Genomic DNA, 27,196 nt, shown 5'->3' with positions numbered 1-27,196 from the left:
TAAGTATCATCTCCCTCCACCTGCTGCCCATCCATCCACCCATATACCTGAAGGAGTGACCACTCACTTGAAGACAGCAATAAGGAGGTTGACCAGAAGGATGTTCGCCACCAAGAGGTAGCAGGCCATGATGGCTGGCACAATCCATGCTCCTGTCTTGCATGGGGGCAACTGGATTGTCTTGCCATCTTCTCGGGTCTCGTTCTGTCCACAGGGAGCTAGAGGAAGTGACACAGGTAAGAAATGAGAAACCATGGCTATTTGATTTATATTAAAAAGAGCAGAGAGAGACAGAGAGAGAGAGAGAGAGAGAGAGAGAGAGAGAGAGAGAGAGCAAGAGACATGAAGGGGTTTAAATGGAAGAAAAAAAATACAGCCACCTCAAACAGCAAAACGATTCAAAAAAGCCAAAATAGGAAAATGAGATCTTCATGAATATTCAAAGGGCCACCACTCTTGAGGAGAGGCAGTTCCACCTGTGTCCCCAATCTGTCACCAGACTCAAAGAGATGTCTAGAGCCACCTGCCTGAGCCCTCAGTCTCTGGACCCCTGGTAGTGGTGAGGGGGCATTTGGTGTTCCTAAAATCTTTGGTGAGGGCTTTTGGAGGAGCCACAGCCAAAGTCCTACCTCCTGGCACGTTACTTTCAAAATGTGCTGTAGAGGTCTCCAGCCGACAGCTTGGAGCCAAGCATGGCAGGCTATTGATTGGAAATTAACACCAGGGCAACTGTTAATTGCTGTGAGAAACAATCCACAGCCTTGGCCAGCGATTTGCTGTCTCAGTACAGAAGGAACCGTGCTGGGTAGCACCCTGAGAAGCACCCAGAGAGCTTGTCACTCGGTGTTCCTGATGGATGAGGAGGATAATGGCGAATGGAGTAACAGGGAAGGACCACAGAGCCCACAGCTACTTGTCTATAAAAAAAACAAGCCAACCACATTTTCATTCCAAATATGTGCATTACAGGAGCACGACATGAAACCTAACTCCAGTGACTAAACGGCAAAGGCAGGGGTGTTCAGGGAGATGTGGAGGTGGGAGTGAGAAGGAAGGTGCTGTGTGGGATTGGGTGAGCAGAAGTAATATGCTAATGAGGCCAGCTTGGCGTTTCTGGGTAATGAAAGGGGGTGGGAGGAGTCCTGGATAAAGCTTTAGAGCCCTGCATAGTGTGGCTCACAGTTCTCTTCTTTGTTACTGTTCTATTGCTATGAAGAGACACAGTGATCAAGGCAACATAAAAAAAAATGTAATCAGGGGCTTGCTTACAGTTTCAGAGGGTTAGTTCATGACCATCTTGGTAGGGAGCATAGCAACAGGCAGGCAGGCAGGCAGGCAGGCAGGCAGGCAGGCAGGCAGGCAGGCAGGCAGGCAGGCAGGCATGGTGCTGGAGCAGCAGCTGAGAGCTTATATCTGATTCACAGGCAGCAGGGAGAGGAGTGATACTGGGCCTGGTGTGGACTTTTGAAACCTCAAAGTCTGCCCCCCTCACCCCCCCAACACCCCAGTGACACACTTCCTTCAGAAGGCCACACTTCCTAATCCTTTCTAAATAGTTCCACCAACTGGGAGCCAAACATTCAACTATATGAGGCTATGGCGACCAGTGTCATTCAAACCACTACAGAGCTAGATGTTGCTTGCAGGTATGGACTAGGGGTAGGTGAGATAGCCCTTCCTTTCCAGCTGCTTTACATTGGCCTTTGAACAGGGTAATTTTATGTCTGTCTTTTAGCACTCTTAGTTAGAGTGCCTCAGGAGGACTCAGCACTTCCCATAGGGTACTGCTGAGGATCTGTCAGGAGGGTTTGCACGGGGGCTCAGGATCTACAAGGTCTGAGCAGGACAGCAAGGGGGACCTGCTTTTCTCTAGAACTCATTTTGTCTGGCACTGTACCCTGCAGAAGTTCTCAGCCCCGAATACCCAGGGCTCACCTAGCAGCCTGAAATACTACTAACATCCAGTTCTCACCCAGACAATTGAACCAGAAGCCCCATGGCATTGTAGATATGACATTTTGTCTTAACCTTCTTTGTCAGTTGCTCCAGTGCTCGAGTAACTGAGCTTTTAATTAGGTTGCAAAGGCAACATGCTTTTTTTTTTTTTTTTTATTAAATTATAAAACACACCTTTGCAGTCAGCAAGGGTTTTATTAGCAGTGGGCCAGCAAGTCCCTGATTTTATGGCCAGGATAAGATGTCCAAGGCATTCCTTTTGTCTCTATATGGCAGATAATTGGATGTGGGAATGGGGTGTATCCTGCTCCTGACATAACTGGCTAGTACTGACCACCCAAGACAGCCTTGTAAGATGGTTTTGGAAGGAAATACATTGACAGGTGATGTCCAGACGCCACAGGTGGCTCTCCAGGGCCGCCTCTTCTTACTTTTCCCTATGGATACAACCTGGACCAAGTTTCTTGTAGTTCTTAGAAGCCCAGTCTCCCTTTTGCTTCCTGATTCTAAAACATATTGTTTTCGTTGATTCCATTAGACTTGTGGACAACTTAGTCCCACTCTCAAGCTTGACCTAAGGTGCATCTCTTCTCTTCCATGCATGTCTAGCAACCTGCTTCCCCTCCCCCCACCCCCTAGCCAGGATGGGCTGGTCATATCCTTAGGCTCTTGACATTCTTACTGTTTGACTTGGGATTCTCACACTGCTGCCACTGTCCAGTTACTTGTCTGTACCATACACAAGATTCCCACGAGAGCATCATTCTTCAAGGTTACCCTTCTCTTAGCTCAGCACATACACATAGCATGTTCGAATGCACTTGAAAACAGTCGGCATTTGTTGACCAAGTAAACAGAAGATGCTTTTTTGAGCATCTGTGCTATTGCTGTTAGCTTAGCTCAGTCAGGCGGTATAGTGTCAGGCCAGTCTGAGGAACATCATCCAGATCAGTGGTTCTCAACTATCTTCATGCTATGACCCTGTAATACAGTTCCTCATGTTGTGGTGACCCCCAACCAGAACATTATTTCATTGCTACTGCATACCTGTAATCATGCTACTCTTATGAATTGTAAGGTACATCTCTGATAGGCAGGCCCAAAGGGGTCATGATCCACAGGTTGAGAACACCTGATCTAGATTCTACAGCAAGTGCGGCATAAATGAGCTAGATGTTCCTTGTGACAGTGATAATGATAATAAAAGTGAATTATTAAGCAGCAGTCTTTATTTGGCAACATCAGTGAAGAAGCTGTGAGCATTATGGGCAGCAGTTAGTGCAAAGGATTGTGCCATGAAGACTTCTAATGACACTCTTGTTCTGGGTATTTATTGGCACTGGAAAGTATGACAACTCAAACACACAGATGTCTACCACTAATGGAGATGAACAGGGTGCCTTCCACACCTGACAAGCAGCAGTTATTACGAAGGAGGGTAAGTTATTGCAATAGTCCTATGATACCAGCAAGTTGATATGGATGTCCCCAGGGATGTGCACCAAGACACTGTATGACATGGATGGAGGTTTAGGGATGTGGGGGCTGGCTGCTACCACTGCATCTCCCCATTTCCTCACTTTCCTTGCTTTGCATTTGGGTCCTTTTCTCTCCCAATACTTTTGCAAACATGAATTAGTCACTGCCTGAGTTATATCAAGTGGCATGCTGTCATCTCTGTCTTTGTCAATGACAGTCAATAGAGTCCCTGTAGAAGATGTTTGCAGAGTCTAGCTCCTTCATAACTATTGTCCTTTCCTTGAATAAGAGCATTCTGTTTGTTCCTGTGAACTCACTCTGCTTCCCTCATCCCCTAGTTACAACAAAATGTAAGATTGTCAAGTAGAAAGGGCCTGGATGAGTGGGACATCATGGAAAACCAAAATTTATGACCAACTGAGACATGCAGGAAACCAGCCTTCTCCAATTATATGAACCATACAAGCCTGTTTTTCCAAAGTCAGCTTTAATTGGGTCATTATCACTTGCAGCAAAGACTCTTGATTGTAGGTAGGTATGGTGGTGAATACCTATAATTCTAATACCAGGGAGGCTGAGATGGAAGGAGACTCGTGTGTTAAACCTTGGTAGGGGTAGAGGTATGTTGGGCCGTGAACATGAGGTCTGATCTCCATTCAACCTACACCCTTCAGTCACGTACTCAGGTGGGTGTGATGGCCCTAGAGATATTTACATACTAATAATAAGGTACCTGAAGGCCAGAGGGTGGAGCCAATTAAGCATTCCTCCCCAGCCCCTCCCCCTCTTCCCCTCTCTATTTAACTCAGATCCACCCTGGGTTTTATGGGGGCGCACATCCAGGTCCATCCACCATCCGCCATATCAGTAAACCCGTTTTGGAAACCCAAAGACTTCCTTGTGTGTTGGGGCCGTGTTGTAAGGAGCTGTGGAGAGGCTTTAATGAGCTGCCGGGCCTAACTTCCAGCTGGAGGAACCCAGAGTGTTCCCAGCCAACTACACACAGACTGGCATGAGGAACCCTGTGGTTCCCCAGCAGTTTTTTACCTACAGAGGTAGAGGGGTTACCAGGTGATACAATCACCCTCAACTCCCCCATCCACATCCATAGTCAATAAAACAAGATGTTCATATTTAGAACCTTGGAATACATAGGAAATTTGAAGTAATATCCAGGCACATAGCATCTAACCCCAAGCTCAGGCCAAGTCATTTTTTTTCAAGACAGGGGTTTCTCTATAAAACAAGACCTGGCTGTCCTGGACTCACTTTATAGACCAGGCTGCCCTCCAACTCACAGAGATCCACTTGCCTCTGCCTCTCTCCTCTGTTGGGATTAAAGGTGCCCACCAGCATGCTTGACCCTCTGAGTTGGTGTCTTAAGTTTTAGGAGCCAAAGCAAAGATTCAGTTATTTTTCTTCTTCCCCAAAGTAGGGAACAACTTGAAGGGTCTACTCTGATAATGCTGAACTTTTGTCTAACTGTGGCCTCAGAAATGGGCAATACGGACTACTTACAAAAATCAAGGGGATAGAAACAAGTCTGAAGAACTGGTAAGATATGTGTAGATAGCCAGAAATCCTTAAAGCAAAGAAAATGAGTTCTAGAACTGGCAGCACTGGGCAGATGTGGGCACAGAAGGGAAATTTGGCTATAGCTGCTACATCTGAACAGTTACAGCCAAATTTGAAGGGAGCCTTGTGCTCTTGTGTATGTGGGTCACACTGACACATCACATAGAAGGTACTGCAAATGCCAGTTCTGCTAATGATGCATTCATAGGTAGAAATGGACAATTGGGCTTTGGAACACACTGATGGGCTAGTCACAATCTGGCCAGATTATGTGGGCAATGAAAAAAAAGCTATGGCCATACATTGTAAAAGAACATTCCAGTGGCTGGAACTGTCCCTCCAACCTTTCCAGTACTTACTTAAAAGTACTTGTGTAGCATGAATAGGATCTCAGGTTCAATTCCTAGAACTGAAATAGGAAGGACCTAATCTGAAACAAAGAGCCAGCAGCATCCTTCCTAGAATATAAACTCTGAGAGCAGAATTTTTGGTCTTTCTTGTTCACCAAACTGAAGAACACAGTCTCCTAAGCACCATCTGGCACATGCAGGTGCTAAACAGAGAGATGGTGTTACTCTCTGCATGGTGATACAAGACACCAGGATGCAGTGCCAAATATCTCCCTAAGTGCTACATTGATGCTTACTACCAGGTCACAGTCTGGGTGTTTACTTCTAGTTCTCACCAAGTGCTACCATAACCTGCTAGTATAGAAATCTGTTACGGTAGCAAAAAACCGACAGAAAAAACAGGATTTTCCTCCTGAAGTCTTTGTCCAGAACAACAGAAGATCTTAATCTGTATGCTGCTGTATGCTGTTGTATAACTTTCCATAGCAAACCAGGCCCCCCACCCATCCAGTACTCATATGTATGTATGTATGTATGTATATAATGCTAATTAATTTTTGTATTCTTTCCCTTTCAGCTAAGATGTTACTTTGGAATCCTTCTTTAGATGAAACTCTAGACAGTATGGCCAATGCACTGTGATTATTACAAGGCATGGAACCATCCTTAGCTCTTTTTTAAAAATTGGATATTTTATTTATTTACATTTTAGATGTCATCTCCTTTCCCCATTTCCCCTCCATAGAAACCCCCTATCCCATCCCCTCCTCCTTTTTGCTTCTATACTATTTTAATTACATGCAAGTATTAAGGTCAGTTCTAGGTTGAGGAATATAATAGGTGCAAATAATCAAGGAACAAGCAAGACAATAAACACAAATAGTCAAAGAACAAGCAAGGCAATAAACAAAGTTCTGTGAACACTCCCGTGATCACTGTTTCTAAGGGCTTATCAGGATGACCAAAATATCTGAGTCTACTTCCCTGTCCTAGCCCAAAGTCATTTTCATGTCTGAAGCCTACTTTCTTGTTCTAGCCTAAGATTTAGATTCCTGCCTGAAATTACTTTTTTGTTCTAGCCTCAATGTCAGAATCTTGCCAGAAGCCCACTTCCTTGTCCTTGGCCAATGTCATATTCCTGCCAAACAGCCCATTTCATTGTCCTTGGCCCATGTTGGATTCTTGCCAAGAAGCCCCAAATGCTCTCTGCCTCTCCCCCTTTTATATTTCATAAATAAGACTGAGCCTGTCTTAGGTTATTGTTCTGCCAAGAATGCCTTCCTTACCCATCGTGGAATATGCATCAAAAGCAATGTACTTCTGTCTTACCTTTGTAAGGCTCTGTGCAGAATCTTACCCATCCTTGGCTTGCCAGCCTGTTAATTTAATAACTCTGTCTAGGATTTAAATCATGTTCTTTTTATTTTATTTTATTTTATTTTAAATTTGGATGCCAAGGAACTTTCTGCTGACTGTCAATAGCACCCTACAACTAGGCATACTTATGTATAGGTGAAAGGGAAGGATCCACTTACTGGCATATGGCATGATCCCGATCAGGTTTTTAATATGGGGAAGAGGACATGTTTGTGTTTTTTTCTGTAGGATGCTGAAGGAGCATGGTAGCTGCCAGAGCAATGGGCGAGACATGCTGATGCTGAGACAAAGAATGATGTTGACCTGTGAGCTTGCTGAGTGCCCTGACAATGGTGTCTGGGAAGCTGTATTGGACATAAGTTCCTGACCCACCATTGCTTACCTATACCCCAGATTGGACAAGCTGCCTTGCTTCAAGTTTTTAGACCTCATGGAAAAGAGAAGCAAAAAGAGGTGTCATAGTAATTCTTGTATTTTTCTTAAATGTGACCAGTCATTCAGACTCAATCATGGACTGGTCTAGAAATCAATCCAATATTGGAAATAACAGTCTTCATTTGGAGGGCTGGTTCTGGACATTTTCAGAGACATATTTGGAAGTTAGCTTCAGTTCTCTATGATGTTATGTTAGCAAGAGATAAAGTTGGGACAGGATCTGGGTTTCAAACAAGTGTTAAGGCTCTTTTAATTGATAAAATTACCTTTTTTTGGTTTCTTCTACAGGATTTAATATAAATTGCATTGATTGTTCACTTTCTAATTGTGTTAGTGTGTTGAAATCCAGCATGTCATTTATGGAGGTCTATCAATCAGCTGTTGTTTTATTGCCCTGAATATCATCCTTAGCTCTTTATCAAATAGGGATGCAAAGGATGGGTCTCTCTTAAGGGTCTCCCTCAAGTCCTCAAGGTTTAGCAGACACTTGACCTTTATCCCAGATGCAGGAACCCAATGTGCAGTATCAGACAACCTTCCTATTCTAAACAGTTCTGAGTGTGACATGGACTTCTTCCCATACATCACAGGCCCTGAGGACTTGAACTTGCCCCGCCAATTCAAAAGGGCATATTTAAAAGTAGACAATTCTTCAGAAAATATTAACCTCACTTCTTTCTCTGAGACCCTCAGAAGTCCAGACAGCAGACATGAAATAAGCATCTGTGGAAGGGACACTCTGTGTCAGCCTCCTCTGGGCACTTGGAAAACTTGGGTTTTCCTACCAGCTTTGTAAGAAACACACCTGTCATGTCAGCACTCAGGTGGTGGAGCAGGAGGATTGGGAGTTCATGGCCAGACTTGGCTAGTAATGGGACCCTATCTCAAAAGCTAGAAAGAAAAACAAACATGCTTGCTTTATAGTTGATTGGTGGAATGCCTTTCTCAAGGTTGCACAGTGATCAAGAGGTAGAGCCCCTTTCATTCTCTTTTTTCAAAACACGCTGAGTTCTTGCTGCATGTCATGGCAATTGGTACCAGAGATGAAATTATGAATGTAGGAGAAATGAGTACCTTTGATCTCTGACCTATGTACACTCCACTTTCTCATGTGGCCTTGCCAATGTGTTCATCCTAGTGACCAGTGGCTGCAGGCTTAAATGCCAGATCTTGAGCTTGAGTGTGATCTTGATAACATCTTGACATGACAGAGAGTCTGACATTTTTACGACCTTTGTCAGTGTTTCAGAAGAATTTGGGAAGAACAGTGAAGGCATCCATACAAGTCAGGTGGATCAGAGTCTCTTGGTTTAGTGCCCCCAAAGAGGGAACAACACAAAGATGAGAGGAGCATCTCAATTAGAGACAAATGGGGAAATCTGATAGACACCTGAATTATTTTCTTGTTTTTAATGATACAAATAACTGGCCTGAACTGCTCAAAGTAACAGGTAAACAGGACTCTTTAAAGGACAGAGTACAAAGAAAGCAAGTTCATATAATAGACCTGATATCCCCAAAGTTAAGATACTTGTCTTTCATTTTCGTCTCCTAGAATACGCAGGGAAAGGAAATGTTTATTTATTTGATATGCATACCACATTGTCCCCTCAAAACCAGAAACATTTACAATTAAAGACAGACTGATGTTGGAAATGATTGACATTATTCTTAAAAATGAGATAAAGAAGGTTATTTCTTGAGGCCCAGCCTTTCCTCTCAATGTCTGAAAAAAAAAAAAAAAAAAAAAGCCTACAAAATTTATCCCAAACGACAGGCAATGGGATAAAAGAGCTTAGTTTAATATTTCACTTTTAACTTTTAAAATTCTATTCATGTTTTGAAGAAATGATTTTCAACTAAAAATCTGTCTTGAGGGCTAGCAATATGACTTAGTGGGTAAAGTAGCCTGTAGCCAAGCCTGATGATTTAAGTTCTATCACTGGATTTGAGATGATGGAAGAAGGGAACTAACTTTTGGAAGTTGTCCTCTGATCTCCACACACGCATCACGGCACATGCATGCTCCCCTCAATGAATAATAAAAAGTGGAATAAAATTTATTTTTAAAAATTCACTTTGAAAAGACAAGACAATGAGGATTACTCTACCAGTTTTCCCCTAAGATCAAGAATACCATAGATATTCTTGGCACCTGGCACCGGTCTGAGGGCTAACTCTCAGAGAAATCTCCTTTGTTCTTTCTCATAATGTGACAGCCTTCAGGACAAAACAATTAGAGAGGCCCCTCTGTGTATGCCTAACTCTTTCTAGATTTTCCTTATCCAGCTGACATTCATTCTAAAGCCAAGAAAAAAGCCAGGTTCAGAACTAAGTGTGTTGGTTAGGAGAGATGACAGAGGTTCTGGTTAGTCAACAAAATGATGGACTGGGTATTAGGACTATCTTGTACCTCATTGATACAAATAGGCATAATTATGCTCTAATTGTATTTAGAGAGAAAAGTTTTATTTTAACAGGAAGGGTGATATGTAGGAGGAACTAAGGGGGAAGGAGTACCGAGAGGAAGAGAAGGAGTAAGGAGAGGAGAAGAAGAAGAGGAGAAGCTAGGTGATGAGAGAGAGAAAGAGAGAGAAAGAGGAGGGGGCATGGAGGCAGATGTTCACGTGACTCCACCAGTCAAAGATAGTTGATATATCTAGGTTGGGTATTGGGTTACACTTCTGATTGAGCAATACCAAACTTATAAAGCCTTTGATTAACATTTTAAAAAAATTGTATAAAAGCAAAAAGAAAAAGGGGGCATGGGATAGGAGTTTTCTAGGGAGGGGAAATGGGGAAAGGGGATGGCATCTGAAATGCAAATAAAATATCCAATAAAAAAAAGAATTTTTTTTATCTAAAGGTCTTCAACTGTGGTGGATCCAGATGGAAGCTGTCTCTGTGGAAGGGTGTAGAATTTTCTATTGCTTGCTGGGGATGACAGTGTCCCATGTAGTCAAGGACAGAAATTACAAAGGTAATTGTAAACCAGTCCAGACCAGCTTCTGTACAAAGGCACCACCAACTAGTTCCTGTCTATTCCTTCTTTTCCTAGTCTCTATCACAGTTGCTAGAGATGTACTGACTTGACACATGATGATGAGAACATGACATGGCACAAAGGCAGCCATTAGGAATTGGTAGGATGCCTCAAGTCCCGCATCTAAGAGTAAAGAGAGTTAGACTGTTGATTTTCCCTGGGTGGGTAGCGCCCCAGATGAGGGAGTCTGTGATGATTTTAGGGCATGGGAAGAGAGCATTATATAGCACTGAGTCAGATGGTAAGACCATTTTTCAAGGCTTGTTCAGTCGTTCCTGACTTCAGCAGGAAGACTGTCAGTTTGAGGATAATGTTTGCGTAACTCCTCCCTCACAAACCCCACTTTCCAGTAAAGTTGAGACAGGCTGAAGCACCTGCCAAGAATTTCATAACAATGTAATGTTTGCCTTTCGTTTCTTTTGTGATAGTTTTCTATTTACACCAAATTATAGTCATTTTCAACTTATGACCATGATGTATTTTTTTTATGTAAATTGAGTTTTAAAACTTGATTCAGTTGAAAGATTACAAGGAGTAGAATAGAGGTTACAAAACAGAATATGGCTGATTAAATGTTGAGAAACACTAAATTAGATGATGTCCAAACCTCATCTGTTCCTAACATTGCATTGCTCCATGATTCCAAGAAAAGTCATGAGGTTCATAAGCCTGCCCCACCTGGGTACAAGTGACATAATCTTTAGCTCTTTAGGGCCATCCTGGTGTATAGTCACTGGCTATTAGCATAGCTTTAGCTTTGAGCTGTTCAGAAATCTAATCTAGTGACTTAAAAAGCAGAATGTCCCAAACCTAGGTATGTTATGTTGAGAAATGTTCTGGGGTGGGGGTGGGGAGGGAAGAGAAGTCAATCCTTTTTTTTAAAATTATTGATTTAATATATGTGAATACACTGCCACTCTGTGCAGACACACAAGAAGAGGGCATCAGATCCCATCACAGATGGTTGTGAGCCACCATGTGGCTGCTGGGAATTGAACTCAGGACCTCTGAAGAGCAGCCAGTGCTCTTAACTGCTGAGCCATCTCTCCAGCCCCTGAAAATTCCATTCTTTTTATATTTCAGTGCTATGTTCTTGCTGCTGTACATATAAGTTGTCTTTTATTTGCTGGTTTATATATAAATTGTTATTTATTTGTTGGTTTTGGAAAGAGCTTCAAAAAATCCAACCTCAGTAGTTCATTGTTTTATTGTAGGAATTCCCATCAGGACAGTCTCCTAGGATACATAGGAAGCTGCTATTCAAACCCGTGAATTAGGGTCGTGACATAGCAGGTGGATTGCCTCAACAGCCCTAATTTCCCTCTTTCCCTGTATCCAAGCTCCTTTGCTGATGGCCGTGGAATTCTCATTGCATGTGTAGAATCTATTTCTTGGTCTTTGATTCTGAATTTGGCCACGTTGGTTACTTTGATGAATGGGATGTTTGTTACTGCAACCCATGTAGAACGTTGAGAAAGCCCTTGTATGTCTGTTTCCACTCTTCTACCTCAGCTATAACCATGACAGACATGTGCATCCTAGTCAGCCAGAGGCTGAGACACATGCACATGGAGCCTCTGCTCCTATTCTGTTGTCTGAGCTGAAGCCCTTCTGGATCAGCTGATAGTTGATTGCAAGGCCGCCATGGCAAGAAAAGTCATTTATTCAGTGTGCAGGCTTGTGAACGCATTAAGTGCTGTGGCTTAAAGCATGATGGTTTGCCCTCTGGCATAATTGAGTCTACAGACACTTTTCCCTACTCATTGTGGGAAGAGGACCCTTTAAGAAGACAAAGTCCTTTCTCCACTTTTCCTACTCTGATGAAAAGAAAATGATTTCTCTCTTCTCTCCCCCCTAACCCCAAAACACCCCCACAGTATGCCAACAACATACCTAGGTTTGGGAATCCCGCTTTCTAAGCTATTACATTAGAATAGTGAATCAATTTCCAAATAGCTCAAAGCTAGAACTCTGTGAACAGTGAGTGACTATATGCCAGGCAGGCCCTAAAGAGTTAAAGACTGTGTCACTGGTACCCAGGTGGGGCAGGCTTAAGAAACTTCCACCTCTAATTCAGGTCACAACTGATTGGAACAGCCTATAGCTGCCCAGTGACCAGGAGCTAATCAGACTTGTCCTTCAGAAGCTAATCTTCAGTGCAGGGATTTTTAGCTAGACAATGGCAGATACTTAATTGAAAAGACAGGTAGAACCAGGCCATATTGGTCCCATAAGAATGAAGCAAGATATCTGAAAGGAGAAAAGGAGGAGGGAAGGGAGCTAGGGAGGATGAGGCATATGACATGGACAGAGGCTAGAGAGTAGAGAGAAAAGCAGACGGCAGAAGCTGAGTGCTCTGGCACTGACTCTCCCAAACCACTTCCGATTTCATTATCAATCCACACCATGCTGCATTCCTGTCCACAAATGCCTCTGTGGTATCCACTATTGGGCTCATTGTCAATCTTTCTTTAATTTAGTTTGAGTGGTTTTGTTTTCTTGGAACCAATATTTTTCTTTGCGTCATTAATGTCTCAGAGAGAAACAGCTTCTGATTAGTAGTTCGTCAGAGAAGGCTGAAATACGTAAGTATTGCTTAACTCACAGTTCTGTTGTGGGCTCACATCATTCTCTCTCTCTCTCTCTCTCTCTCTCTCTCTCTCTCTCTCTCTCTCACACACACACACACACACACACACACACCCTCCCTTTTGATATGTGTCTAAACAAAATAGGATCAAATAAGCATTTTCTTCTACAAGCCAAAACAACAAAAATCCAGAGACCAAGTGTAACAGTCCCCCCGATTTTTTTGATATTTTATTTAGTAACAGTTATTCTTAACTGTAAACTTGGTTAGATTGAGGAATGCCTATAAAATTAGTAAAGCCCACATTTGGGGTCATCTCTTGAGAGTACACGTAGACCATGAAAGTTCTGACTTACTGAGTTTATGAATCCCTAATGGTTCTTGATATGCTGACATTAGCGGTGTGTGTGTGCAAGGTAGGAGGTAGGAAAGGTACTCTGAGCATGCATGCTTTGGGGCTCTATCCTGTTCCGGCTTCTTGTGGTGGCCCTCCTGTGGTTCCCAGTCTTCACGAGGTGAAGCAGCATCTTCACCACATGTTTCTGCAGCTGTGATGATGGTCTGCTCAAATAAGTGGGGCCAATGACCATGGGGGTGAACCCTCTGAATCTGCATGCCAAAATAACCCCATCTTTCATTAAGGCATTTTTGTCAAGCATTTTGGTCACAGTCACCAAAGAGTTATGAGGACAAGTAAATACCCATGGTTTGCTCCTCTGGTTTATGTGTTGCTGGATTTGTGTGTAACCTTTTGAATTTCTGACCATCCTACCTTCATTTCTCAAATACCAGGGTTACAAGTGTGTGCTGCAACCTACATTTATATTCCACAGTAATTTTTTTTTTTTTTTTTTTTTTTTTTTTTAATTTGAGACAAGGACTTCCTATGTAGCCCAGGCTGGTCTTGAACTTCTCAAGTTATCACTTGACTCCAGAGCTCTACATGCAGGAGATGGTGGTTCTCCTATTATAGGTGCAAGAGTGCAGATCCCATTCTTATTGCCTTAGCCATAGGGAGCTTCCCCTGAAAGTTCACATGAGCTTAGCTTGCTTGCCGCACATAGGGGAACCTGCGTGTTGCTTTCTTTAAATTGGGATTGTATGCTTTTTCAGAAAACCATACGTGTCCAGTGAGTCTGTGCTCATCAAGATATCTGAAGGGGGTTGAGCCAGAACCCTCTTTAAGAGGGACTGTCCTATAATAAAGAAACTAGTAATAGAACATCAGGGCTGCGTGTGCCCGGAGGGTTCTGTGCAGTGAGCCAGATGGCACATCTTTGCCTGGATGCACCTTAGGGGACAGAAGGCTGTAACAGCACCACAGAAATGATCCATGGCTCGCACTGACTCTCATCAGACTGTGCTTGAGGGCCATCACACTCATAGAAGCAATCAATACGGTCTCTAACATTCAGTTCATGTACATAGGCAAATGCGAGTTCCCGCTGACATTACTTACACATTCCCTGGCGAGTGAGAATGCAGGAAAGCCCTTCATCCTCGGGGCTCCTACTCCTTGTCCTCACCCCCTGGCATGCTCCCTTCTCTATGTCTCTTGCTCCCGTTCTGTACACATGATGCCTGGCTCAACCCTCTTGTCTCAACTCTGTTTCTTCTTACGACCAGAGCTGCTCACTCTCCAACTGATGATACTTGAGCAGAATGCAGTACAGGATGCAGATCGGATGCAATCCACGTTCCACTTTGAACCTGAACAGCTGTTGGCAGGCTCATATGCCAGTGCCCAGTGCTTGCTGTGCTGTTGGTAGTAGACATCCAAATGTAGCCTGCATATCAATGTCACTATTGTTATAATAGAGCAGGTGACAGGGAAACTTTATACACGGACTAACATTGATGCATGCCATTAAAATAGGCATTTTAATCTTCATAGGTTTATCTGTTAAAATAATATGCCCCAAATGTCCATTAAGTGTAGTTGTGAGATAAAGGGGAATGGAGGAAGGACCCTTTACTGTTCATCTCAGCTTATCTGTTCCCAACAGTCACCACATCCTAATTCTCTGTCTTGTTAGCGGTCTGCCACTGGTTTATCTCATTAAATCATTTCTTGAAGTTACTACATACAAGGTGCTATCTTGGGCAGGTTCAGGTGGAGACCTCAATCTGCCACTGTCAGCTGTGCATCTTCAGGTTTACTCATAGATCAGAGCTGCAGTATTTCCATCTTTAAGCCTGAGGTAACGATACCAGCAATAACATTATTGATAATGATGTTGATACATGACTAGCTTCCTTGGCCATTCATCTAACCAGTATTTATAGACATCCTATATGAGGCAGGCTGGACAGGTACCAGTGAATAAAACACCAAGGGCCTCTGTTGTTCTAACATCTGCACTGGGGAGGCAGTGGTGGCGCTGAGGGGCAGAGGTCACGGGGAGTGCATGAAAGAGAAGCAAGACTATAATGAATGAGCAAACTGAGTCCTGTGGAGGGAGGCAACTGGTACCCGAGCAGGAAGACTCCAGAATGGGTACAGGTGGCCAAGAGACCACACTGGGAGAGCATGTGGGGAACAGACTGGTCTTGGACAGGGTTGTTGGCTGAGAAGTGGGAGGAAAGGCTGCTCCACGCAGCAGGTGTTGCTTAGCAAAGACTCTGAGGTGGAAGCCTGCCTGCTGTGTGCTGTGAGCTGAGGAAGGTCCCTGTGGCCAAAAGCATGCTGGGAGAGCAGCTGGAGAAAAGGGAAGGGCGAGGGCAGGGAGCATCACGTGGGGCCTCTGGGGAGACCTCAGAGAAACAGGTTCTGAGGTGACAGGCACGGTGACAAAACATTCTGTATTGTAATCCTGGGTTTAATCCAAGTAACCAAGGTTCCTTAACCACTCACGCTGCTCCCTGATGGTTCTGCAGCCCTACATAAATCATCTGTCTTTTCAGGATTTTTATTTTTCTGGTAGTTTATTCTGATTTTAGTGAAATAGGGAGCACCTCTGCACTCAGTGAGGAGCACTGGTGGCACTCACGTTTTGGTACCCGATAGTCTGCAAGTATTGCTCCTACAGAAGGGAGGTAATGACAGGTGGCAGCTGGGCACGGTGACAAACGCCAGTGACTCTAGAGCTTTGTAGAAGGGTTTCAAGTTCAAGGGCAGTCTTGGCCAGACACTGTGTTTGAAGGCAACCTGGGTCACATACCCAGACACTGTCTCAAAACAAAACCTAAATATCAAACGGAAGACATCAGCAGGGCGCACAGCTGTCTCTCAGCCCCACCCACACAGCTCTTCCCACCTTTAGGCCAAGCTGCAGTCCACTGAAGGACTCTTGATCTCTAATCTGATTTGAGCAGAAGTAACTTTTACAGAGAGATGAAAACCTCCCAGCACGAGAGAGGATAAGGTGCTTGTTGATGGCATCAGGGTCTGAGCCTAGCTTTTCTCTCTGTAGTTATAATCCAGTGTGTTCTGCTCAGCACACACTGTTCCGTGCACCTGCTGTGCCTAAGAACAATAAACCTAGGTATAGGCAAACCCTTTCCCTTCTTAAGTGCGTTAACCTTTGAGACCAACATGAAGCTGGAGCCAGCAGGAGGCCTGAAAACTCTCTAGATGGCTTGACTCAGATGACATATGAGAGACTTAAAATCCCTATTTGGCTTGCTCACGGAGGTAGGAGTGCTTTGATTTAAAATATAAAAAGTGGAAGAGATGGTTTACAGAAGTTACATATTAATATATTCAGCTCAGTTGATTACAGCCAGTGAGAACACTGGAAAACGAGGTGGCTTCACTTTGCCGTTATAAAGTGGTGGCCTGTGAGAGCCGACCTGCACTTGTTCTTTAAAACCTTGGCCCGCACAGTCTTCAGAAGCTGACGCTGCTGCAGCTCTCCTCTGAGTGACAGGGGATGAACAGTGTTTCCTTTGGCCAAGTAAGTCTGAAAAGATCTGTGGGAAAGATCCCCAAACTGAATCACAAGCAGTATAAAAACTGGCTGGGTTTTTTTTTTTTTTAGGTTGGGCATAGAAAAGAGGAAACAAGTTAACAAGTTGGCTTTGTGTGTGTGTGTGTGTGTGTGTGTGTGTGTATGTTGCTACCTCTTGCCTCTAACCAAGACAAAGGCTTTTTGCTGCATTCTCAAAGAACTGGACTTGGGGGGATGCAAACTTGTTCAACCATTTAGTATAAGGAGGGTGGTGAGTGCTTAGGTTCTGTGCTGTATTCCCAGTGATCATATAAACACATGAAATGCAAGCACAGGCAGCAGAGACTAGAGAGACACACACAAAGAAAGAAGAGCTAAAATAAGTTCACCAACAGGATGTTGAGGAACCATGTGCATGCATGACTGCAGTTAGAACTCCATGTAAGATGGATCCTACCCGCTTCCCCACCTCCGGCAGTCATGAAAGCTACCTATGGGGTCTTGAGCTCCGGAGAGCTAGCCCTGCCCCTCACCAGCTGCAGCACTCGGGGAGAATGGCTCTTGCACCTCACTTGGACAGCACAACAGAGCTGATCCTGATGGTGGAGGCTCAGGCCAGCCAGCCCCGAGGGCGAGAACATGGGAGAGCTGGCTCCAACACTCATCTGCCATGAGGTGGCATGGCTTCAGGCATTATGCTCCCTTCTGCCTGTGGCAGTCGGGAGAACTGGCTCTGGGGTCATGACAGCAGGTGAGTAAGCCCTATACCCTCACCGTCTGCAGCACTTGGGAGAGTGGGCCCTGCATCTCACCTGGACAAAATAGTGGAGCTGACCCTGATGGCAAAGGCACCAGTGAGCCAGTCCCAAGGGTATAAGAGCAGGATAGCTGACCCAGTCCCTTGAAGGCTGCAGCACTTGGGGGAGGAGGCCCCTTGGCTTGACTGGGCAGCACAGTGGAGCTGGTTCTGGAAGTGTGGGCGTGGATGAGCCATTTCCAAGGGCATAGGAACAGGAAAGCTAACACTGCCTCCAACTGATGGAGGCACTGGGTGGCGTAGCTGGAACAGTGCGGGAGAGCTCAATGGTGGTATGGGTAAGGGAGAGCCAGCAGGCTGACTAACTCAGCCACTATTCAGGCTCAGACTTGGGGCTCTGAGTTGGCTCACCCCAAAATCTGTATCATCTGCGAAATGTTGGGATGTGTAAAAGGGCCAGTCCCACAAATCCAAAGCTGCAGGATCTCCATGACACAGGGCAACGACAGGCTATCCTGGAGTCTCAGTGAGGATCCACTATTGATGGTGTCCACAGAAGCCAGAGACCTCGAATCAGTCGTGATTGTTCATTGCATTGGACTTTTGCAAGTGAAGATGTGTGGACAGAGGGAGGTATGGCCGGACATGCGACAGCTTCCACAATGAGAGTTTTTCTGTTCTTTTTTTTTTTTTTTTTTTTTTTTTTTTGCTTGTGTGTGTGTGTGTGTGTGTGTGTGTGTGTGTGTGTGTGTTTGGGGGTGGTTGCAAGAGCAAAGGACAGATATAAGAGGACTGGGGTGCATGATGTGAAACTCACAAAGAATCAACAAGATTGAGTTCCATATAAGGTGACATAAAACCAACATCCGGTGAAGTGAACATGTAAACTATCTGGCCTGTGATGGGATTTGCTGACTTGCACAGGTACAAGGCCAATGGACAAGCTATTTTCTATAACTTTTCAAGGAATAGGGTTGATACGGGTCTGACAAAACATGTTTCAAACTCACTTACAGAAAGCCCCTGTGAAGGTCTAACAAGCATTTGTGTTTACAGTGGAAGGACTCAGCAGGTTCTGGGTCAGGTGCTTTCTCATTTGTTCCCTCATTCGAACACCACAACGACTGACACAGTTCTAGAAAGGTATCAAGGTCAGATCATGACCTTGGGACTTAGTCTATCAAGGATCACTCTAGACGTTCTTACCCATTCACTTAATTTAAAAATGCTCTATTATCACACCCATTTTAGAGATAAATAAACGGAGGCAAAAATAGCTAAGTAACTCGTCTAATGAGACACAGCTAAAAGGCCCGAGTTTCTATCATCTTTAAAACAAAAAACAAAACAAAACCAAAATCAAAACAAAACCAAAATCAAAACTAAAACCAACCAACCAAGCAAATACCACTACCACAGTCTGTATCTCAGGCTGGTCATGAACTTGAAATCCTCTTGCCTCAGCTTCCTAATCCTGGGATTATAGGCAAGTGCCATCATGCCAGGTTCTATTATTTTAACATTTTGGCCACTACACTACCTCTAATAGTGAGGATTTTTTTTTAAGGTAGGAGTTTTGCTATGTAGCCATGGCTAACCTTAAATTCACTATGTAGACCAGGCTGCCCTTGAATTCACAAAGACCTACCTACCTGACTCTGTCTCTGTCCTCCAAGTGTTGGGGTTAAAGGTATGTGCTACAGTGCCTGGTCATAGTAAGACCTTGAGGGTCATTTTAAGGGAGGGTGGAGTGATGTGCTGTCTGCATCCTGACTTTTCTAGTGTTCTGTCCTTATGTCACATCAGTGAGATGTTCTACAAGCGTAGACTTTGAAATGCTTACTGTGTTAGATGAGGCTGTGTAGTCTTGAAGGCTCTAAGTCGGACCTCTTTAGGTGTTTATCCCAGGATCTGTCTCTGATCCAAGGGAACACTGAGCTGAGCTCTTTAATTCACTGGGTGCTGCAGATGGGTGCAACTGTAGGCGTTTTGCCGTGGAATAGCTGTTTGCAGACACCTTCACCGACAGCCACACTCAGCAGGATGGGCTTGCAGTTGGGACTCCATTAAGATGAGGGGAAGGGCCAGCTACAATGAGGCTTATGTAAGCAGTGAACAAAGCACACGTCTTGTTTTGCTGTCTGTCATGAAGAATAGTCTATTATTTCACGTTAGTAGGTGATTGAAGGGACCTGCTCCATCCATGGTTGTCATGGATATGTGCTGCTCCAACTGCTTCAGATTATAATAGAATCAGCGATGCAGCATGTAGGAACGTCAAACAGTGAAGTCTATGTTTCAGTGTCTGGGAAAGCAAGATGCTCACAGTCATGCCGATGGCTTCAGAATCCAGGAGATGGATCCACTGTAGGGAATGGCCCCATTGATGGCAGGTAAATAAGGGCAAATGCACAGAGCAGTATCCATAAGATCTTGGTTGTTGTGTTCTTTCATTTAATTAATTTATACATGTATAGGCCACATATAAAATTATATACACAAACACAGCCTTGTTTAGGTCTGTCTTCTGCCTCCAGAAACTGACTCAGAGTACTGACCTATGGGCATGGGACGTGGAAATTAATCTGTTCTATTTTGAGATTTAAAGAGACACACTGCAGAATCTTTCTGTTCTTGTGTGCATTTGGTGGTCTGAACCACTTTTAGCTTAAATTGGGAGCTACTTTGGATTCTAGGACTCTGTATTTGTATAGAACTTGCTGCACAGTCTGCAGCGAGGCTAATTTCAGATGCTGTGCCTATGTCAAAATAACGGAGCCATACTTTAAAAAACTCTATAATGCAGACTTTTGGCCCACTTAGATTTACCTGATGGAATTAGTAAATTAGTTTTAGGTCACATTATTAAAGGATATTCTAAAATGTACATTCTCTGCAGAGCAACCTTCAGCTACTTATTCCTTTTGTGGAGAGCATCTTGGTATAAATCAAGTCAATTGGATACTGGGACATTATGACATGACACCTACAGAAAGCATAGCCAACCACATAAGATCCACTGGCTGACTAGAAAGCCATTCAAGAAGGGGAAAGACGAAAAATTTCAAAGGTAATACCCACTTCCAAGTATCTCCATATTGGGAGCACAGACGTAGCTTTTTTAGTCTGTCAGTCAATTGTTCACAGTCCCTTCGTATCCCATTTTCTTCCATCTCCCTCATGCATTTCCTTACTCCCTTTTGCTGACATTATGAGATAAGCTTCCCCCTCCACTAAAATATTATCAGCCACTTTGAGCTGGTGAGTAAATGTGTTTCCCTTCTGTGAGCCCCACCAGATTGAAAGTGTGGTTGGTAGTGGGAAAAACCTCTCCTACTCAGACCATCCACCCATTCTCAGTCTGAATGCAGCCACACCCCCAAACACAAAGAGGATAGTGAATCCAAGATCTAGGCTCTGGGAACAGGAGGCAGGCATGCCTCCGACCTGCAGCACTGCCATTCATAAGCTGTCCTGTAGCAAGACACATAAACTCCCTGGGACTGTTTCTTCAACTGTCTGTAGTTTGTAATCAGAGCTATGTGTAAAGCTTTAAGTACAGTGTCTAGCATGTAGCAAATACTCAGTAAATAGTGGTCCTTTCATGAGAGGCTCTAGAGCAGTGGTTCTCAACTTTCCCAGTGCTGCAATCCTTTAATATAGTTCCTTAAGTGGTGGCATGTAGTGAGAATTTTGGTTTCTTTAAAAAATACAGAAATATAAGAATGGGTTTTCATGTTAATCCCAGGTGTAGGATGTGGGGCTGCTTCAGCCTGTCCACAGCAGCTGACTATGATTTGCCTCCTGCTCTCGCAGGGGTGTGATTCTGCCAGTTGCAGGTAGTTTCTGTGAATGTGTGAGGTTTGGGATGTTAGGGACTTTTCTGAGCCCGATAGAAGGGGCTGTTTGGGCAGCTGGTTGTTGGAATGTGGTTTAGTGCCATTTGTCAAGTCGTTGTGGGGAAAGATCCTGACTCCAAAGATTAAACTTGCCTCCAAGAACTTGATGGCCCTAGTCATCAGAAAGTAGCCTGATGATGTTATTACCTCTTCCCCCCTCTATCCTTTTCTCTCCCCTACCTAGTGTTAGGGGGTTGAAAGGAAAGAGGAAGGGTTGAAAAGGGTGGAAGAAAAACTAACCCACAAAGTAACCAAAAGTTCAGTTACAGTGGTAACTACCAACCATAAAATTATTCAGTTGCTACTTCATAACTGTAATTTTGCTACCATTATGAATTGTAATGTAAATATCCAATATGCAGAATATCTGATATGTGACTGCTGTGAGGGTCACATATTGTACATTGAGAGCCGCTGCTCTGGAGCTTGGAGACTCTCAGCCCAGACATTGACCCAGCTCTGTCCTTCAGATAGCTATGTATCTTAGTTAAATTACTAATGAGGTAAATATGAACCATTGGATTTTTCTGACACAGGTCACTATTGAATAACAAAATTGGCCATTTCCTCAGTTCCTTGGGTTCAACAAATACAGTAACATTCTCTGTGCTTCTGCTTCTTAGCTCATTAAAAATAGGTTCAATAATCGTATCTCATAGTCTTCTCATGGGGATTAAATAAATTAACATTCATAAATGTGGGAGGCAGGACTTGCTTGGTATGTAGAGAATGCTATCATGGCTGGTGAGATGGCTCAGTGGGTAAAGGTACTTGCTGCCACACCTGATGAGCTGAGCTCCGGCCTGGCATCCATAGAGAATCAGCCCACAAAGGTTTTCTTTGAATTCCACATGTGCACCATGACATGGGGATGCACGCGCGCGTGCACACACACACACACACACACACACACACACATCTCCTTTAATCATATGTAGTATGTGTTTATAGCTGGGAATTGGTCCTAGGGCCTCTTGGATGCTAGGCAAGCACTCTGTTACTGCGTTATATATTTTTAGCACTAGAAATTGGTATTTTATTACTATTATACTTTTATCATTTTTGTTACCCTTAGATATAATTACTACGCAATTGATACTTTCGTCACAAATCACCTCTTCAAGAGCAACAAATACTCTGAACTACTGAGCCATCTCTCCTGTATTTCTGCTTTTTTGAGCTAGGATGTCCTGTAACCACAAACTCACTGTGTAGCTGAGAGTAACTTTGAACTCCCGATGTTTTGCATCTGTCTCCCGAGTGCTGGGATTATAGGTTTGTGCCACCATGCCCAGCTTCATACTAGTGACATTTATTTCTTGGGCACAGGGTCAGCAAGTACTGTACCCTCCAGATGCACCCTCAGTCCCTCACCAATGATGTTATGTTTAGTAACATTGCATCATTTAACAAAATATAATTTCCACATCAGAATTCTCACATGCTAAGGTAAACAAGAACCCACCTGAAGATAGCAAGTGACTAAATCCCTAAAATAGCCTCATTCTGGACACTGAACAAACGTGTCTAGTTGTTCTTAATCTTGTCAGACCTAACATCTTTTTGTTTTCATAATAACTAGTTTCTAGGACCTCCTTTATGCTTCTAAAATAAAGTTTGTACATGGTATATTTTACCTGTATACATAATCATGGAAAAAAATCAACATACTGTCTTTTCATATAAATGAACACAAGGAATGATGTAACCAACATCTGAACTTATAAATGTGCACACCTAGATATTGTAGAATCTCCTCTGAGGCAGCTGTGCTTCCATTACAGAGAGGATTTCTAGGAATGGGACAGGCACAAATGTAGATGGATATAAGGCCCAAATACAGTGAGTGCTTTGTCATGAGAAAGCAGATTTTCCAGGATGGCAACCTACCCTCTAGAAAATTCCACAGCAAACAAAATGGCATCTCCCTTGATTTTCATGGTGGTTTCACGATTGGAAAAATACACTACTTGTTAAGAACATGCAAAATTTTGTATGAATATATTTAAATGTAAGAAGGGGTTAGGTTCAGATAATTATAACCAGGTTTTTCACCCACATGGACATTTTCTGGAACATTAAAAATCTTTAGTCAAAGAACAAAGCTTGACTGTTAGATCTTATCCCTCTAAGGACTGGCAAGGAAAAAAAAACACACCACAATTTCTAAGACAAAAACTCCCAAATATAGACATGATGTTGCTTAAGTCAAGGTCACCAAGGGCAAAGTCAAGTACAGTCACTTCATTTCACAGGGAGGTACTAGTACTAGGTACTAGTTCATATGGCCTGCTCGTTAGGACAAAGCTGAACTACAAATTAAGTTTGCTGGCAACTTTTGGATCAATACTATAGTAGAGGTCAAATCATGTAATTCATATCACACCACACACACAAATACACACACACACACACACACACACACACACACACACACACACATCATACATACGTGCACATACACAGATGTACCCAAATATTCACAGGTACTCAAATCGCCATCACTGTCATCCTCACCAATGTCTCCATCAACTCCATTCTTACCCAGAACCATTTCTAGGTTTTTGTTCATCTGCTTCTTTTTTGTTTCTTTTTAAAATCAATTTATTTACAACCCAAACACTACACCATCTGTGTCTATCCCCTCCCTAGAGTCCCTTTCCCTTTCTTTTTCCCATCTTCTCTCCCCCTTGACTCTGAGAGGATGCCCTCCCCCCCCCTCCCGGGTATCCCTCCACCCTGGAGCATCAAGTCTCTGCAGGATTAGGCACATCCTTTCCCACTGAAGCCAGACAAGGCAGTCCTCTGCTCCATACTCATCAGGGTCCTTGGACCAGCCCACGTATGCTCTTTGGTTGGTAGCTTGGTCTCTGAGAGCTCCTAGGGGTCCAGGTTAGTTGATACTGTCAGTCTTCTTATCCCCAGCAGGACACCCAGTGGAGGGATAAGGACACCAACCCACTTACAAAACTTTTGATGCAAAATTTGTCCTGTCTAAAAGAAACACAGGGACAATGATGGAGCAGAGACTGAAGGAGTGGCCAACCAATAATGGGTCCAACTTGAGACCCATTCCATGGGCAAACACCAATCCCTGACACTATCAATGATACTCTGTTATGCTTATAGACAGGAGCCTAGCGGTAACTGTCCTCTGAGGGGCTCCACCCAGCAGCTGACCTCAGATGCAGAAACTCACAGTTAAACATTGGATCTGGAGATCGGGGACACTTATGGAAGAGTTGGGGGAAAGATTGGAGCATTTTATATTGAAGGTTTTATATTGAACAAAGAAGTGAATTCAAATGCTTATATGGCTTGAAAGGCCCAAGGAACTTAGTCTTGACTGCCTCGTTAGTTTTATTTGGTGTCATTTCCTCCTCAGCAGTGGTTCACCTCCCACCTTGGTTTTTTTTTTTTTTTTTTTTTTTTTTTTTTTTTTTTTTTTTTTTTGTTGTTGTTTTTTGTGTGTTTTTGTTTTTAAATCAAGTTCCTAGCAGGCCTGACTGTCTTCTCTGCCTCAGGACCTTTGCACAAATAATTTTACCTCCCCAGGTTCTTCTCCTGATAGACTTCTGTGTATTCTGCATAGCTTGGCTTAGAAGGAAGCCACTTTTTCAGAGAGCTTTTCCCCAAGACCCAACACATTTCCTTTTTAGAGGTTTCAATGCGTTCCACTTTTCTTACCAGAGCTCAAGCTCATGTCTCCTTTTTTTCATCTTACATATAAGGATATTTTGCTGGTGTAAATATCTATGCACCATATGTGTGTCTGATGCCCACAGAGTACATAATGGGGTGTCAGATTCCCTGGAACAGGAGTTCTGTAAGTCTTGTTATGAACCACCATGTGGATGCTGGGAATCGAACCTAGGTCTTGTGGAAGAGCAGCTGATGCTTTTAACCACTGAGCCATCTCTCCAGCCAGGCTTATGTTCTTATCTTTGTGTTTCTAGGTTTAATTTCTGATACTTTCACTATGCTGTGAGTCAGAGGAGGAAGAGAAGGAGGAAGGAGAAGAGGAGGAGGAAGAAGAGGAGGAGGGAGAGGAGGAAGGAGAAGGAAGAAGGAAAAGAGGAGGAGGAAGAGGAGGAAGAGGAGGAAGAGGAGGAAGAGGAGGCAGCAGCGGGAATGGCTTCATCAAGCTTCATGTATCAGCAGCACCCAGCACAGAACTACTGGACCCATGAGCAGATGAGTAATCATCAGCTGCCAGAATGATGCTCAGACTGGCTGGAAAGCAGACACATGGCAGAAACTCTCAGGACTTATTTTGTGTGTGTGATGAGCAGCATCACGAGGCATTGGTTCTAACTTGTCTTCGAGAGAGAAACATGCTCTTTGAAGCTTGTTTTGGCTTACTTGTTTTCAACTAAGAACACACGGAGTAGAAGCACCCCACAGTTTGGATGAGTCACGGCTCTCACATCTGTCTGGAGCTGGCTTCTCTGCTGGAAGAAACAGCAGCTTGGCAAAGTTTGGCTTCACAGGAGTCAACTCTACAAGTACCCCCTTCGCCCTTTCAAGGTTATCACCTGTGTATCATCCCTGCATTGCTTGCTCTTGTATCTGTTGTTTTGTCCTTTTCTCAGATCTTTGCCCTTGGGTAGCACTTTTATTAACCTGGCATATCCGTGCACTACCAACACTGTTACTTCCTATTGTTTTTCTTTAAAGGCAACCCATTTTGACATCAATATGGATTTTGGCTTAATCCATATTGCTTTATGAGCTTGTCAGATTCACTCAGCAAGGGATGCTCTCACTTTTGTCAGCATTGCTGTGAGGGAGACCCAAGGCAGACCTAAACACAACAAAAACGTGACAAACGTGCTGAGGTCACATCTGGTTGTGTCATCTGTCACATCTGGCTCTGTTCTGACTATTTCCATCACACCAGAGCAAACTGTTTTCCACCCATCCCGTACCTTTCATATATACTAGCGCTATGCCTTCTAATGGCAAACCTTTCTGTAAAGTCTGTGCCCTAAGTGTGTTGCATGCAGTGTAGTAGTGTGGCCTGCATCCCAGGGCACACATTTTAGTTGTCTCTCCCCAGCAGTATCTATCTGTTCCACCCCCAGCTGTTTCCTTTGTCAATACTGCAATCTTGTTGGCATTACCAGGGTATCCGCTGTTTGGATGCTGGATGCTATTTTACATCCTCATAAAGACAGCTGAGGTCACACTCGGGAGATACAGTATGGTTTCTTCCCCACCCCTCATGTTAGAGTGTCTAAATCATCCATGAAAAGGGTTCCTGAGTGTATCTAAAGTGTCACTGGTCTAGAGTCATAACCACCTTCCAGTAGGCAAAAGGATGTCCCTTCATTGGACATGATTGGACCCAACCTTCATGACCCTCTTAACAGTTGGTATTATGACAATGTACACTTTCAGAATGGCCAGAAAACTGTTACAATTTTTTTACATCTCCAGTGTTGAGCAGGATACTCAGTACATGATGACGAAGTAAATGAATGCCTGATAGGCCCCAGGACTGTAGAGAGGTTCAGGCCAAAGAGACGAGGTCTGGAATCAGAAGCAGTCTTCTGCTATCATGTAGAAAGTAAGAACACAGACTTGGGCATTAGGCCTGGGTTCTAGATCAGCCTCTGCTGTGTGCCTTGGCCAATTCTTCATTTCTCTTTGCGTCCATTATCAACTCCTAGGACTAGGGAGTTGCAATGTGTCATAGGCCTGTCCTGGTGCCAGCTACTGCATTAGGGACTCCACAAATGCTAATTGACTTTCCCTTTCCTCGGTTGTGCCACAAGAAGCTGACAGAGCCCCTGACCTCGTCTTTGTCACACACAAAGTCAGTACAATCTGATTAAATATAACT

The 27,196-nt window shown here is 43.7% G+C and overlaps 1 protein-coding gene and 1 long non-coding RNA gene across 17 annotated transcripts in view; one reads left to right on the top strand and one right to left on the bottom strand.

Moving 5' to 3' along the window:
- The window catches only part of Trpm3 (transient receptor potential cation channel subfamily M member 3), a 514,024-nt gene that overhangs the window by 14,294 nt on the left and 472,534 nt on the right, over positions 1-27,196 (bottom strand). For all 15 annotated transcript variants that reach the window (XM_076918422.1, XM_076918425.1, XM_076918437.1 and 12 more), the window contains one exon: positions 68-218. In XM_076918422.1, coding sequence (XP_076774537.1) covers positions 68-218 — 151 coding nt within the window. The remainder of the gene's footprint in view (positions 1-67; positions 219-27,196) is intronic.
- LOC143435522 (uncharacterized) lies at positions 93-25,414 on the top strand. Of its 2 annotated transcripts, none has more exons than XR_013105893.1 (3): positions 93-236; positions 10,039-10,152; positions 25,308-25,414. It is a non-coding gene; the product is annotated as an uncharacterized LOC143435522 (long non-coding RNA). The 2 variants fall into 2 exon arrangements; XR_013105894.1 differs by lacking the exons at positions 10,039-10,152; positions 25,308-25,414 and adding exons at positions 3,304-3,394; positions 3,774-3,941 and having other exon boundaries at positions 103-236.

This window comes from Arvicanthis niloticus, chromosome 1 (assembly GCF_011762505.2).
Source record: "Arvicanthis niloticus isolate mArvNil1 chromosome 1, mArvNil1.pat.X, whole genome shotgun sequence".
In the NCBI taxonomy this organism is placed as follows: domain Eukaryota; kingdom Metazoa; phylum Chordata; class Mammalia; order Rodentia; family Muridae; genus Arvicanthis; species Arvicanthis niloticus.
The sequence above is the reverse complement of the archived record's forward strand: the minus strand, read 5'-3'. Positions and strand labels throughout refer to the sequence as shown.